Source organism: Molothrus aeneus, chromosome 15 (assembly GCF_037042795.1).
Source record: "Molothrus aeneus isolate 106 chromosome 15, BPBGC_Maene_1.0, whole genome shotgun sequence".
Taxonomy (NCBI): Eukaryota; Metazoa; Chordata; class Aves; order Passeriformes; family Icteridae; genus Molothrus; species Molothrus aeneus.
Genome location: NC_089660.1, coordinates 14,225,630 through 14,239,729, shown reverse-complemented (window position 1 = coordinate 14,239,729; position 14,100 = coordinate 14,225,630). Strand labels below are relative to the sequence as shown.

At 44.6% G+C, this 14,100-nt stretch overlaps 1 protein-coding gene across 1 annotated transcript in view; it reads right to left on the bottom strand.

Annotated features, from left to right (window-relative positions):
- Positions 1–404: 404 nt before the first annotated feature.
- WWC1 (WW and C2 domain containing 1) overlaps positions 405–14,100 on the bottom strand; it is a 66,722-nt gene continuing 53,026 nt past the window's right edge. The window contains exons 12-23 of the mRNA XM_066560031.1: positions 12,429–12,537; positions 10,677–10,757; positions 9,715–9,801; positions 8,242–8,434; positions 7,310–7,462; positions 6,723–6,823; positions 5,865–6,012; positions 5,027–5,191; positions 3,569–3,661; positions 2,471–2,701; positions 1,628–1,749; positions 405–1,150 (exon numbers count right to left, since the gene is read on the bottom strand). Of these exons, the coding sequence (XP_066416128.1) occupies positions 1,084–1,150; positions 1,628–1,749; positions 2,471–2,701; positions 3,569–3,661; positions 5,027–5,191; positions 5,865–6,012; positions 6,723–6,823; positions 7,310–7,462; positions 8,242–8,434; positions 9,715–9,801; positions 10,677–10,757; positions 12,429–12,537 (1,550 nt within the window). The 3' untranslated portion in view covers positions 405–1,083. The remainder of the gene's footprint in view (positions 1,151–1,627; positions 1,750–2,470; positions 2,702–3,568; positions 3,662–5,026; positions 5,192–5,864; positions 6,013–6,722; positions 6,824–7,309; positions 7,463–8,241; positions 8,435–9,714; positions 9,802–10,676; positions 10,758–12,428; positions 12,538–14,100) is intronic.

Genomic DNA, 14,100 nt, shown 5'->3' with positions numbered 1-14,100 from the left:
AGGGAATGTCCAGCAGGGAGGAAAAACAGCGAGTACCCGAGGAACGGCCGGAGCTGTGTCAGGGAGGTCGAGGCAGGAGATCAGGGAAGGCTCTGGCTCCCCAGAGGGTGCTGGCACTGCCCGGGCTCCCAGAGAATGGGCACGGCCAGCAGAGCTTTGGACAGCGCTGCCAGGGATGCCCAGGGTGGGATTGTTGGGGTGTCTGTGCAGGGATAGGGCTGGATGATCCCTGTGTGTCCCTTCCAGCTCAGGATATCCCATGATTATATGAAATGAGTCCATTACAGCATCTCCTGTGACAAGATGTGAAGAGCTATATGCTTCCAGCTGGCAACACAAGAGAACCCCAGTTTAGGTGCCAGGGGATGAGAAGATTCACTCAAGACAAAAAACAAGAAGACAGGTTTGTCCAGAAAGGTCACTTTATTGGAAAAACCTAAAATGGACTTTAAACCTGCAGCCCTCCTCCCACAGCAGTGGTTTCAATGGGCTCCCCACATTACCTTAACAGACCCATTACAGACATGAGCTGTAGTACAAACGTTAAAAGTGCAAGTATTCTGAACTTCACACCTACTTTTATGACCTGGCAGGAAACACAAATGCTTCACAGCTCACAGAGAATTCGTTCACAGCACTTGGGAGCCCCAGCTGGCTCACAGCATTCCCCACAGGGTACAAAATACATCACTCAGAGGAGAGTCCGATGCAGAACATCATAGAAGGTAGGGGTGAGGTTCCTTCAAATTTATTTTATTGCAGTAAAACCTCTAAAAGGTAGAGCTGTACAAAAAGTCTAAACAGCATTATTTAAGAATAACAGCACCTTACGCTGCATTTTGTTCTTATTTAAAATTCTATTTCCCAAAAATACATTCCTAAATATACAAACTATACAATCTTGTCACTTTAATGCTGGTTTCTGTGATGATATAACTTTAACCTAAAAATCTTCAAAACATCCACATACTGACAAAAGCTCTAATATACAAATGCCTTGGTACCTTCATAATACCACATAAATAACTTCAAAACCCAATCTGCATTTGTAGAATTGTCCAGAAAGCAAATACTTTATGGTGATCACACATCGTCCGCAGAGAGTGTTGGGATGTTTATTCTTGGCCGTGTGAAAAACGCCATTTTCTCTCTGAAAAAAGATGATCAGTTGTTAATGCAACAGAAATCCTGCCAGAAATGTCCAGCATCCACAGGAGAATTTACCCCACCAGCTGTCCCCACAGGGAGCAGATGTACACAACCTACGCTTTTTATTTACTTATCAGACACGAGTTAAAGCCATAATACTGACCTTACCAAAAGCCATTTCAGGGCTTTTTCTTTTCTGGGTCTGTTACTTAGGGAAGCAAAGGGCTGCCTCTATGTTACAGAATTTGTTGCCAGGTGGGGAATGACTTGGAGAATGCTGCTTGCTTTGATCATATGCAGTCCTGCAACTAATTCCCCTGAGTCAGACCTTATACTTGGATATAAAAATACAGAAGCTCTTATTTAAGCAGAACAGTTAACTACTTCTGCAGAGATCAGTCTTCCTCATCAGCATCTCAGTCACCCACAGAAAAATCATGGTAGTAGTCCATTTTTCCTCCCCTTTACCTAGGATTACCTGAATGACTGCACTTCCAGAGGCTCCTTTCGACTCTGCCCTCGCAGCCTGTGGACATCCTTGGCAGCAGCTCTCATCATTTTATCAGCCTTGAGCTCACACTTGTGCTCTGGATTTTGCACCTAAATGAATAACGGAGAAGACTTGTTTGTGTTTCCAGGAGGAATTATCTTATCCTAACTGACCTCCATTTCAGCTGCAGGTCTGAGGGGTCTGGAAACTGTTGACTCTGGAAGTCACAAGCCACAGAAGCTAAACTGCAGCTTGACAACTAACCATTCTAAGGGAGAGAGCTTTTTGTAAGGTGTCCTTCCTGCCTGTGGTAAGAATAATGGCTTCTGTCAGTTTTCTCTTGTATCTTCTTGATACAAAGATCTTGATCTTCTTTTAAGGCAGAAGATCTGCACACACAGCACCCCACAGAGCACCTCACACCAACTGCCTCCTACACCTGGTGCCAGCATGGCTTGGTCTCTGCCTGGTGCCAGCAGAGGTGCTGAGAAATCCCAGAAGCTGAGAAGGAGCCCTGTGCATGGGGGAGGGTGTGATGTAGAGTAAGGTAAGTGCCAACCACCACACACCACACCTCCTGCAGACTGGGGGCACACACTTGGCACAACAGATGGCATTTGTGACTTGTTGTATTCACACCTCTGCTAGGGCAGCAAATCTCTCTGCTGGTGAATGGAAGGGCTCAGGACTAACAGCTTGATAGAGCTGTATGTGGCAGACAGGAGTGACTAACAGTGCTCAGGCTTCATTTACTGACTGTCCAAAGTCCCCTGTTCCCAAAATTTCTCCACTGAGTGCAACAAAACCCCAATCAAGGCAGGTATGACTCACTCGTTTCTCCACAAGCCTCAGCAGCAGTCGAAACCTCTCATCATCCTTCACCCACTGTGGCAACTCTTTTTCACCCTGACTTTGAGCTTGTTCCAGCTGTTCCTTCAGTTCCCTCAGCACTGAGATCTCCTGAACCAGCTGGTCGTGCCAGGTTTTTGAAGCCTGCAGGTCCAGCTCCAGGTCCAGCGAGGTGCGGATCAGGCGCTCTGTACCGAAGGCCTTGATTGAAGGCTGGGGGAGAAGGGTTTGTGAGCACACTGAGGAGAACTGTCCCAACCACTCCACCCACAAAGTGCCAAACACATCGTGAGACCCATCTTTCTAATGCTTCTCTTCACACAAACCATCTCTATTGATCCTGCTTTCCAGTCTGTCTTGAGACATACCACAAACTCAAGGAATTCTTATAGATAAGTGTTTTCATTTCTATAGATAAGTGTTTTCATTTCTGTGCTTCCACTCAAGTTCTCCCTTGGCAGCGTTGCCAACTGAACAAGTCTTGCTTGCACACCTTCCTCCTAAGTTTAATGACTCATCTTCAGATGAATCCACAGTGCTGCAGAAAAACCTGTGATTCCTTTTTCCAGTAACATATTGCCTTCTGCTAGTTTCAAACACAAGCTGTCCCAAGAAAACCATCTCCTTAGGAGTTCAGTGTCAGTATCCTGGGGGAATCTTAGTGATTGCCATCACAATGGGCACAGGGGTTTATTGTGTGCCATGGCATTGCTACAACAGGGTCACCTGAGACATCATTCTCAGCTTCTTTTCTGTTTCAGCTCCTCAAATTTATTTAAATACTTAAGAATCTCACAACAATAAACACAGCAAAACTGTTTGTGTTACTTCTCTGACAAGATGGAAAATACCAGGAACCATTTTCCTACATTAAATGTTTTAATTGAGTTCTAGCTTAAATGTTCCAGTCATAATCTGATATTTCAAAGAATCCTTGAGAGACTTCTCGCACACAGAGAAAAGGTTGTGAATGAAAACACGTGGCAACTGATTTATGTTTGCAAATTTTCCTTTCAAAACAGTTTTATGATTTTTGCACGTGTCTGTGTTAGAGGAAAAGAAAAGTGGTGATGTTCTTACCCGTTTCACTCTGACACTTCGTCTCTCCATCGCATTCCGCACAAAGGGAGGCTTTTTGGATAGTGTGGAACTGTCACTATCACTGCGATTCAGCTGAAAAGGAAGGTGAAAACCACAAATCTTTCATGAAAGAAATACAAGCAGTGCATACACACACTGCCAGCAAGACCAGAGGTTGCTGTAAGCAGAACTATAAGTTTTGTGAAATGCAGAAACTGTCACCCCAGTCTGAGTACACAACATGCACTGGCACAGCCAGACCCTGCCACAAGCCTCCAACTCTGTCCCTTTTTGGAAATAGGCTGTGAGCAAAGAGAGACACTAAGTTAGGCTATGATATGGGACTCTGCCCCACTGCTCTTCTCCTGAGCAAGTAACTAGGCTGGGCAAAACAGCCCAGAAAAATCAGCTGTAAGTAGTAATAATAATATAATAATAAAACAATAATATTTCCTAGCATATGTAAAGCATGGGACTATTTTATTAGAAATTTCTGCTTTCTCTAATCTGTATTTTTCTATAACCCGTGTTTTAAGCTAGTGGTGGAAGAGGCAAGTTTACCTGAAAGCTTTCCCCCTGGGTTTATCAGCTGAAGAGTTGCCATGTTACACACAGCCTGCCTTGATTTTTGGTTGTCTGTAGATCCTTACAAAGAGCTCAGCTCAAGCAGGCTTTAATTTTAATTCCCTTCTCAAAGCTGGGGGAGGAGGGGAAGAGGCACGGGGACACAGCATCTGTACCACTCCAGCACTGCAGAATGAATAAGGTTTGTTCCTCTGGAAGAACCTGCTGCTGAACTAGGGAGAACCCACACAGCAAATCTGGCCCCGCTGTATTAATGGCTTGCCCACTTGGGACACGTCATGTGTGGTAAAAGACAGTGCTTGCTTGTTTGCCAGTTCCACTTAAAAGATGAGATATTTATAGCTTATTCTGACCCTCAATTCAGGAAATAATTGTGAATAAACATTTCAAAGCAGGGGAAGGGACATCTGACCCAACACATGGCCTGTTCAGTTACCTTCACACAAGGCACACTGGTGACTTTCAGGTTTCCACAGTTTTTTTGCTGATATTATCAGGTACTTACCTTTCCATTTCTATCAAAGGTTTATGTTCACCTCATCAGATGGACAGAGCTAACTGAGTTAGCCCAGAACACTTCAAGCAGCAGGAAACTTTAATATGCAGCTTATTCATCACTGTCTTACAGCAGCCCTTCCAGATAGGGCAGGGCATCTCAACAAGCTGCACGTGCCACAAATATATGTGCACACACATATCTGATAAATTTGTGCTTAATGCTGTTAGTTCCAAGGCAAGATACTGCCTAGGAGGTGAGGACAGAGCAAATTCTGAAGTCAGAGGGGGAGAGAAGAAAGCACTGTTGGGTTTCTGTGAGAAATACAGAGTGAGTGAAGACAAGCACTCAGAAGCTCAGGGTTTCACTCTCCTTACCCGACACACGTACTGACTCTGTGGTCCTGGGGAAAATGTTTTGGAGCGGATGATGGTGCTGCCCCTGACAAACTGACTTTGGGGTGGATTTGCTGCTCTTTTGTCTTTTGGACGAACTACAGTCGAGGACTGTGCAAGGCTCTCTGTGTTGGTCTCTTTATCCACCTGAAAGACACACAGTGCAGTGTAAATGCCAGCTTTCCATGTGCCCAGGACACCCCCAGGGCTGTGTGACAGCCACCTGTGCCACGTCTGTGCTTGCTGCATTCAAACCCAGACATTCTTTAGCCCCTCTCATGCAGCATTCCCTGACACTCCACTCCTGGAGCTCTGCTGCATTAACTGGATTGCTCCCTAAGAGCTCTGCATCCACTGACTGCTGTACAACACAAGTGATTCCAATGGGCTTTGCCTGTGCATCCACACATCACTGTGACCTGGTAATCCCACAGAGAGCAGGTAGGATTTTAAAGACCATTATCTTACTGGTTGTGCATCTGCAGCAAAGATCCAAATCAATGCACAGAGAGAGCTGAATACAGCACACCCCTGTTTGACTACAGTTACACTCAGAATTAAACAAGGTCAAAACTACTGTCACATTAATTAAAACAGTTTTCATGAGCAGCAAAGAGAAGGCATGAAATGGTGGTGTACTAACCGTGGGACAAAATGCTCACACAGAGTTATTTACAAAGATTTCAGGTAGATAAACATTTAATCATCAATGTTAACTTTCAAATAACTGCTGTAGCCTTGCTCAGCTCAGCAACAACCCAGTCAGCTGAGCAATGGGAAGCTTAAATCATCTTTCTGTTCAAAAGGCCCTTGACTGTACCTTCACTGCTATCTCTGTGTGCAGCTGGGAATTCAGACTTTCTTCTGTATCCCACAGCAATTTTCCAGCACAGAATTCCTCCTCCTCCTCTGCTTCATTTTCACTGATCTCCTCCTGTTCTTCCAGGTCAGGAACCTCTTCATCTTGCCTGAAAAGATCATCTTTGTTATTGAACTGGTCTGTTGTGGACAATACTCTAAACACGTCCCCAAGGCAGCCAGGTACCTGACAGGCCCTGCAGCCACTGAGATTACACAAACACAGGCTTAGAAAGGAGAAGCTGCACCAGAAGACCACATAAAAACTTCATCCTGATCTGGCTTCAGAAGAAGCAAGATGAGGGTTCAGCCATGTGGTCTGAGTTTAAGGCAAGTGCATCTTGAGGGGAGCTCTCAGGATGCCATTAATCTGAGTTAAAAAGTGTTACTGGACAAAATTGAAGCACTGTTTTAACACCCTTTTCAGCTGCCTTGAACTCACAGCAGGCTGCTCCATCAATCCCATTGGTCAGGCTTGCTTTCTATTTCAAATGTTGGACTTCTCTAAGGAAATCTGAATCTGAACCATATAAAGAACAGCCACATTAAAATTCAAGCAAAGCCTTGCACCACAGAGGGGAGTTTTCAGGGCATCCATAGCAGACTGTACAAATAACAAAATTAGCATAGTGCAACTGACAATTTTCAACATTTATCAGTTTTGTTCTCATTTTCTAAGACAACCTCCAGAACAGAAGAAACAGGATTTTTCACCAAAACAGCAAAAGAAGAAGCCTCCCACAGCTCAGTATAATCTGCTTTTTCCTCTGCACCCAAATGCTCTGATAGCTCCACAACAAGATGGTGGGATGGCACCTACCAGCTCTCTCTGCTAGTTAAAGTGCTTCTGCTTTCCTCCAGTTTCTTCTCCACAGCTTCCAGTTCAACAGCTGTCTGCTCCAAGAGTGCTGAGACAGAGTCCTGAGGAGAGAAAGAGGCTTTTGGTGAAGAAATGACTCTCAGAGAGTGCACAGTGCCCAGCCTGTGTGGTGAGAAGAGCCCCAGAGCAGCCCCAGAGCAGCCCCAGAGCAGCGCTGTGGGCACAGCTGGCCCAGCTCCCCCAGCCCGTGCAGGTGTGCAGCTCCAGGCTGAGCATCCTCTGTGCCCTGCATGTGCAAACTCTGCCTTGATTTGCCCAGCCAGTTCATGGCAGCACTGCAGGAAGGCTGGAGGCCACACATCACTTACACATCCCTCAGCTTCCTGAGCAGAGATTTCAGTAAGTATTTAGCCCAGGACAAGGGCAGATCTGGAATCAACAAGTTAATTATTTTGCTGCACTTAACAACACATTCAAGTTGTAAATATAAACACAGCAGCCTTCACTTCTCTATAGTAACAGCCACACAAACCCTCGTGTTAGTCCTATTTAGAAGAGATCTGTTCCATTTAAGCAGCTGTTCTTACTGTTTTTTCAGTGCAGGGTACTTCAGAGTGGTTGTTTCCTTGTTTACTTTTCCTGTTTTGCTTCTGCTGATATTTATAGCTAAGGAGGTTATACCAACGGGTTGATTTCTCTCCGGATCTGCATATTTCAGCAAGGCTAATTTGTGCTCCACCCTATTGAGAGCAAAACCACAGTTTTAGTGTAATACTAAAATGAACAGCTACCACACCAGTCAGAAAAAATCAGAGTGAAAACCTAGGACCGCTTAATTTTGGCAAATTCAACAAAAAGTAAAATTGCCTGTTTATCCCGTTTCAACACCACTAGTAATGCTTTATGTTTAATTATTTTCAGCATTGCCAAGGGCTTCCAATGTAAGTAGCAAGTGTTTCACTAGAGCTCCACTGTAACAAGAATCCAGAAGTACAAACAGTGCTATGCAGGAGGGAGAAATTACAGCCAGAGCTTCAAAGAGAAAGAGAAAGGAACAGGAGAGGATGACTCTCTTTCAAGAAATTTGCAAGGCTGACAAAAATCACTGCCAGGATGTTTTAGCTTTGTATATCCCATTTCTCTTCATCTGCCTTGTCATTTTTTAATACATTGCATTTAGCACACAACCTGATGTATCCACAATCACAGTAATTGGTTCTCAATTGCAATACCATAAATGTTTCCAAAAGGAAGAAAACTAGTTATAGTTTGACATCAGATCATGAAGAAGAAATATATAGTGGTCTGACAAGGTAGTTCTGTAACAAAACATTTATCTCGTAATTGTTTTTCCTGATGGAAATTGTCACTGCAAAGAATGCTGTGGGGGAGAGACCACATAGCTAAAGATTATCAGGAAGGCTTTCACAGAAATTGCCGTACCTCAAGAGTCTAACATCGTGTCTAATTAAAAAGAGGAAACAAACACAGAGTTATTAAAACAGAGCTGGATACTCACCAAACATTCTTCAAGGTGAGACTTATCTACAGTGCAAACATCAACTCTTAAAGTCTTCTGGCGCAGCGCTGGGTAGGAGATGGAGACCCAGAAGAGCTCGTTGTACACCAGGCTGTCGGCAGCCTCCACGGGCCGGGTGCGGAACAGGCAGCTCGTGCTCTCCGAGCAGGGCAGCACCGCCACACGGATGTTCCTGTGGGACACACTGCACTCAGCTCTGCCCTCCCTGCACCTGTGCAGCTCCCAAAACCCCTCACTGAGAGTCAGCCTGCTCTCTGTGCAAACCCAGAGCACACAGGGAATATTTCTCTGTCTGCCCTGACCCCCAGGGCAGCACTGACTCTGACCCTCATCCATGGAGAAAGTTTCCCAGATTCAAGATAGACTGGAATCCACAAAAGTGTGAAATAGATTATAGAGAGTAGTGTAGGTGTATCACTTGGTGAGAAATTTAGGTTTTGGGATTTTTAGTATGTTGTGGATGGAAGCAAGATGGAGGGCACAGGGTGTGTTCCTGGTTTTCTTCTTCATGCTTCTTCATGCTTCTTCTCCATGGGTTTGGATGGCATTTTGTAATTGGACAGAAAAGTCTGCATTGTGGGCTCTTTGGGATCAGTTATTGGGTTAAAAGGGAAAATAATCCAGGTGTCAGATCTTAATTGGATAGTTTAGTCTTAAAAGACCTTGTACCAAGAGATTGTTGGCCATTTTGTGCCTTCTAATGAAAAGCTGCCAAACTCACAGTAGTGGGACTGTTTTATTGATAAGAAATAATAAACACCTGGGTCTGAACATGAACTACTGTCTCAAGTGCCTTCAGTCCAGACCCAGAGAAACCCACAAGTGGTACACCCACAGCTGTGCTTTCCTATTCTCTGGAGCTGCAGTCAACTGAGAAGAAAGGAACATCTCGTCACAGTGTCAGAGATGTGACGTGGGACAAGCTGCCACAGACTTCATCCTTCTGAACCTCGTACTCAGACATCATAGGATCCTGTTTTACATGGCTGTTTACATCTGTGCAACCTGTCACACTGCTCACATCCTTCTGTGGGTAGGAACAGCAAAAATGAATCCAATTTTTGTCAGCTAATTCAGCACACAGCTGAGTTTAAAGACCTTGTGCTTGGAATGAGTCTAGCAGTCTAGCTGCACATTTTCCCAATCCTGTACAGGTGTCCAAGGAGTTCTGAAGCAGGACAAATGCTCAAGGCATTGCTACAATTAAGAACCTCACTAGCCAGTGGTAATTCCAGGCAAGTCCTTCCCTAGCACATACAGACTTTTGAGGAAGTAACTGCACCTTATTTCAGGCTACAGGTTTATTAGTCTGTAAGTGTCACCACATGATGTATAGAAACGTTTCAGGAAAGGTAAATTTTTAAGAGTGTGAAAACTCATACGCCAATCTCACTTTCATTCTCATTGGGATCCAACTCAAATATATCAAGTGTGTTTGTTTCACCCACTTACACTTTTTGATCTTGTTGTAACAGCAGTGCTGGAACATTACTCAGCTGGATGACCAATATGGCAAATTGTTTATTTTTGTCATCATATCTGAATCAGAAACACACAGAAAAGCATTTTTATTAGAGAATTCTGCCTTGGACTCTGTGGCTGAGTATTTCACACAAAGAATACAAAAATTTTACAAACAAGACAACACTATAATATGACCATGACTCACCCACAGTTTAAAACAAAACCAGTTTCCTATTACATCAAGTTTTGCTACCAGAACATCCAGAATATAGAACAGTCCAGAACATCCAGAACTTAAGGGTTCAGATACAATGGACTGTCAATTTGACCTATCATACGTTGCTTTTCCTGGAGTCTAGTTAGATTGCTGCATTGTAGCTACAATTTTTTGAGAGGCCTTAATGGCTGCAATAGGGAAAAGTTTTAAGTAAAAAAACTTGAAGTGCAACAGAGGATGTAATGAGTAGCCTTTTGCTTTTGATGGCCATAACAAATGAGTTTTGTACTACTTCTTTTCCTCAAATCCCACTTAACTTCCAAGAAGTCACTTATGGAGGATGCCTCTGTGCCTGCCCTCCTACACCTTACCCACTACTGTGGGGTCCACATGAGGTCAGGGATTGTCACTGCCACTTATTCTCAGCAGTTTTACCCACCCAGGCTGCACTTTAAGGATTCTGCAATCCAGCCAAAGGCTCTCTCCAGCCCAGCACTGCCAGTGCTCCCATTACTGGTTTGCACCCTCATACCACAATATCATCAGCTGATTTCCACTGAAATGAAAGAGGGAAACCAAGAACCTCCTGGAGTCAAGTGTAATTCTTAATTCCACTAAAAAAGGGCATCAATTAATACTAATAGGACTCGAGAAGAAAACAGCACAGAAAGCACTATCCCATTTATCATCCTTCCCACTGGAAGGCAAATCCAGTAAAATATGTTGCACATACCTCATTGCAATTTGCACTTTGGCTGTTCCAGCTGCTTCTGCATCATCACTGTCAAACACCATCACTTCTGACACACACGGTCTGAAAGGAACCAACAACAATGAAGGATTTGATTTGCCTCCTATTCAAGTGTTTGCATTTAGGTGATACAAGATCTTTTCCCTTCCATTCAGTGGTTTGGTATATGGATTTTGTAAAATTAGCAGCTAAAAGAAAGCCCATTTAAGAAGTAAGTGCAATCAGCCTTAGAGGTATGTATTACAGTGCTTATCAGCAGAAAGTCATATGTCTTCCCTCTTCACTGCCAAAAGAAAAAAAAAAGCCACACAAAAGACTGCAAAAATAAGGCAGTGGGGGATTTTTAAAGGGTTCCCTTGACTGGTTTTTAGCAAAAACGGCTGACTGCCCTGCAAGAGAAATGTGACTTAACAACTCCAATCCTGTCCTGCATCATGACAGCAAAAATTCTCAACTTTTATTAGATTTAAGTAATTCCTTTGTTTCTTTAAGAAATCAAACTTTCTTAAGCACATTAAAAGTGACAGAGTACACTGACTGGCCTTGCTGGAAACAGCTATTCTGCACCATTTCCCTCCCAATGTATTCCTCCTCCCAAGTTTTATGCACTGAAAGTCCCCAAAACTACATTCATTGTCTAATTGCCCCAAGAGGCTATGCTGTAGCACATGAAAACAGGATTAGCATTCTTCTCTTCTAAGTGCTTTCCATATTACTGCTCAGCACTGTCTTGCATTTTGTTACATTGCAGCTGCAGAGGGTGGCTCATCCCACCCTCACCACTTGGACAGGCACCAAAATGACACTGTAGGCACCACAGGGGCTGGCAAGCTGATAACCCAAACAACATTAGCATCAGACATGGGAGTGTGCATGGCATGCCTCCTGTGACTGTCCCACTCCCCTCTCCAGAGCTCCCCACCCCAGAAGGGACACAGGGACCTGGGACACCCAACTCTGACTGCTTGGGCCCAGGAAATCAATTTACTGAAGCACTGCACTCCATTGTCAAAGTGAATTGTGCTGTAAACATAAAAATTACTAATTTATCTAGAGAATTAATCAAGATTACTAATGAACAGGGGGACTCTGAGATGAGTGATATTTCACCTCTACAGATGTGTTTTGCAACTAAAGACCCTCTAATTCACCTAAATGCTAATAAAAGCAGTAGGAAAACCCACATGAGATGCAGGTACCAATATGATCAGTGCCTTCCAGGGAACATTTTGACAAAGCCCCCAGAGACAATCCAGAAATCCAGCAAGAGCAGTGACTCCCTGGTGTGCCCTCAGTGGGAGAAGTCTTGTGGGCATCACATCCTGCTCTTGCTCCATGCACTTGGGAACTCCATCACATCCATCAGGCACTTCAAGGTGCTTCCTTAAACATTCCAGAGTTGGCTGAGGGCTGTCACTGACTGAGAGGAGGGGAGCTTTCCCCCTACCAGATGGCTCCACTTCCCCCTGCCAAGGCAGCACCCACAGCTGACCAGCACCTCCACAAACAGGCTGGCTGTTCAAACAGCTCTCTGTGAGCTTCCTTTCAGCTGCTTCTGTTATGGTCATTTTCATAATCCAATTCAACCTGTTCATAGTTTTTTCAGAAGTCTTAAGAAACCTGAGATTGAGAACTTTAGCCATCAAATTACAAAGGTCATAACCAGCAGTACTGCAGCTGACTTTTGGCAAAGCTGAGTCATTGGCTTGTCCTGGAGAGAGATCTGATGTCTACCTTTGTACAGATGCCTCGTACACCCCGCTGTCTCCAGCAACAGATTCATCAGACACTGCAGCTGACACACCTGCCACCTTCAGAGGTGTCCCTCCAGCTGTGTTTATACCTAGGAAAGCACAGAGGAAAACCAAAAGCAGGTGTTAATGAAAATGAACTGTCTGGATAAGCAGCAGCTTTTCTTCTTATCCTCCCCTTGAATTGCATTTTTTTCCCCTGCCAGGTATTGTTAAGCAACAGCACATTTCTGAAGACTCAGGGGACACAGGTAGGGCAGGCTGAGCTCAAAGGTGGCCTTGAAGTGAGGGAATGTGCCAAACTGCCCTGAAGAACAAAAAGTCCCAGGAAAACAGGAGGAATAGACTGTGTGGTGGAGGTGAGGGAGGGATTCATTGCACAGTGAGTGTCCATTTGTTCCCTGGGCCCTGCAGCAGTGTGAGGGCTGAGATTACACACAGGTGTGTTACAGCTGCTTGCCCTGGCACCTCTCTGGGCATGGGTCCTTGCAGGAGATGCCAGGAGAGGCTTCCAAAGCCCTGGAAAGGCAGGGAGGTACCCATGACCTGATGAGCAGCAGTCAGAAACAGCAGGACTTCTAAATTCTAGTGAACTTATAAATATAGACCAATAAACCAGCTCCTACTGCAAGGCACCCTTAGGCAGGCAGCAATGATTCCAGAGAGCAAGAGCTGGGCAAGCACTGCTGAGCAGGCTCTGGCCAGGTATGCATCATGTGGAGCTGCATATCCCACCTGGAGAGCTCATACCAAGAGGGGAACAGCAAAAAAACACCACCCAAACCCAAATGTTTGTGTACACAGGCCAAAAGACAGGTCCAGAAAGACCAAAAGATGAACACGGAAAGAGATTTATAGGATTCAAAAGAGCAGTCATATGCAGGAATACAGGGAAAAGGAGATAGGGAAGAGAAACCAAAGAAGGTGAAGCAAGTTTTGCACAGAGGTGTTATCTCACATAGATTTCTTGTGCTTTAAAACACAGAAAGATTCTCCCTGGAAACCTGCAAATTCTGCATCTTTCAACATTTCAGTGGAGAGGAGCTGCAGCCAAGAGTCTGGAGAGCTCCATCTGCCAATGTGGCTAACGAGTGCTGGGCTCTACCCAGCTCTTGGCTCTCATTCTCAGGGATGTGGGAGACCTGCTCCAAGAGTGAGGAGGTGCCATGTGGCACCCTGGGAGCAGCTGGAGCCCCAGAGCAGCAGAGCAGCACACTCCTCTCCAACGGGCTTTTGTTTTTCAGAAGTGATCCTTCTTTCCCATAGACTTAGATAAGCACATGCCCCCAGGCCAATATATAGTTCCAATGCATGTCTTCTTTATTACAAAGCAAGTTTGGGTTCTGGTTGGTTTTCTGGGGTTTGAGTTTGGTTTTTTTCAGATTTTTTTTTGTGTTGTTTTCTTCTCGGTCTCACAAAGCCACTTAAGGAATTAACCCAGCTTTGAATAAACGGGTGGAAAAGTGTGCAAGGCTTATGGAATACCATAAGGACTTGTAAGGACATAAGGACTTGTAAGCCAACAGTAGAGGGTGCTACAGGTAACCCCAATCCTTTGAGACACCTGTGCCATTTTGGGCCCATTTATCCATGGATTTTTTGACACCAAAAAACGGCACTTCTCATCTTGGTACTCCCATGGAGCCACTGGACAG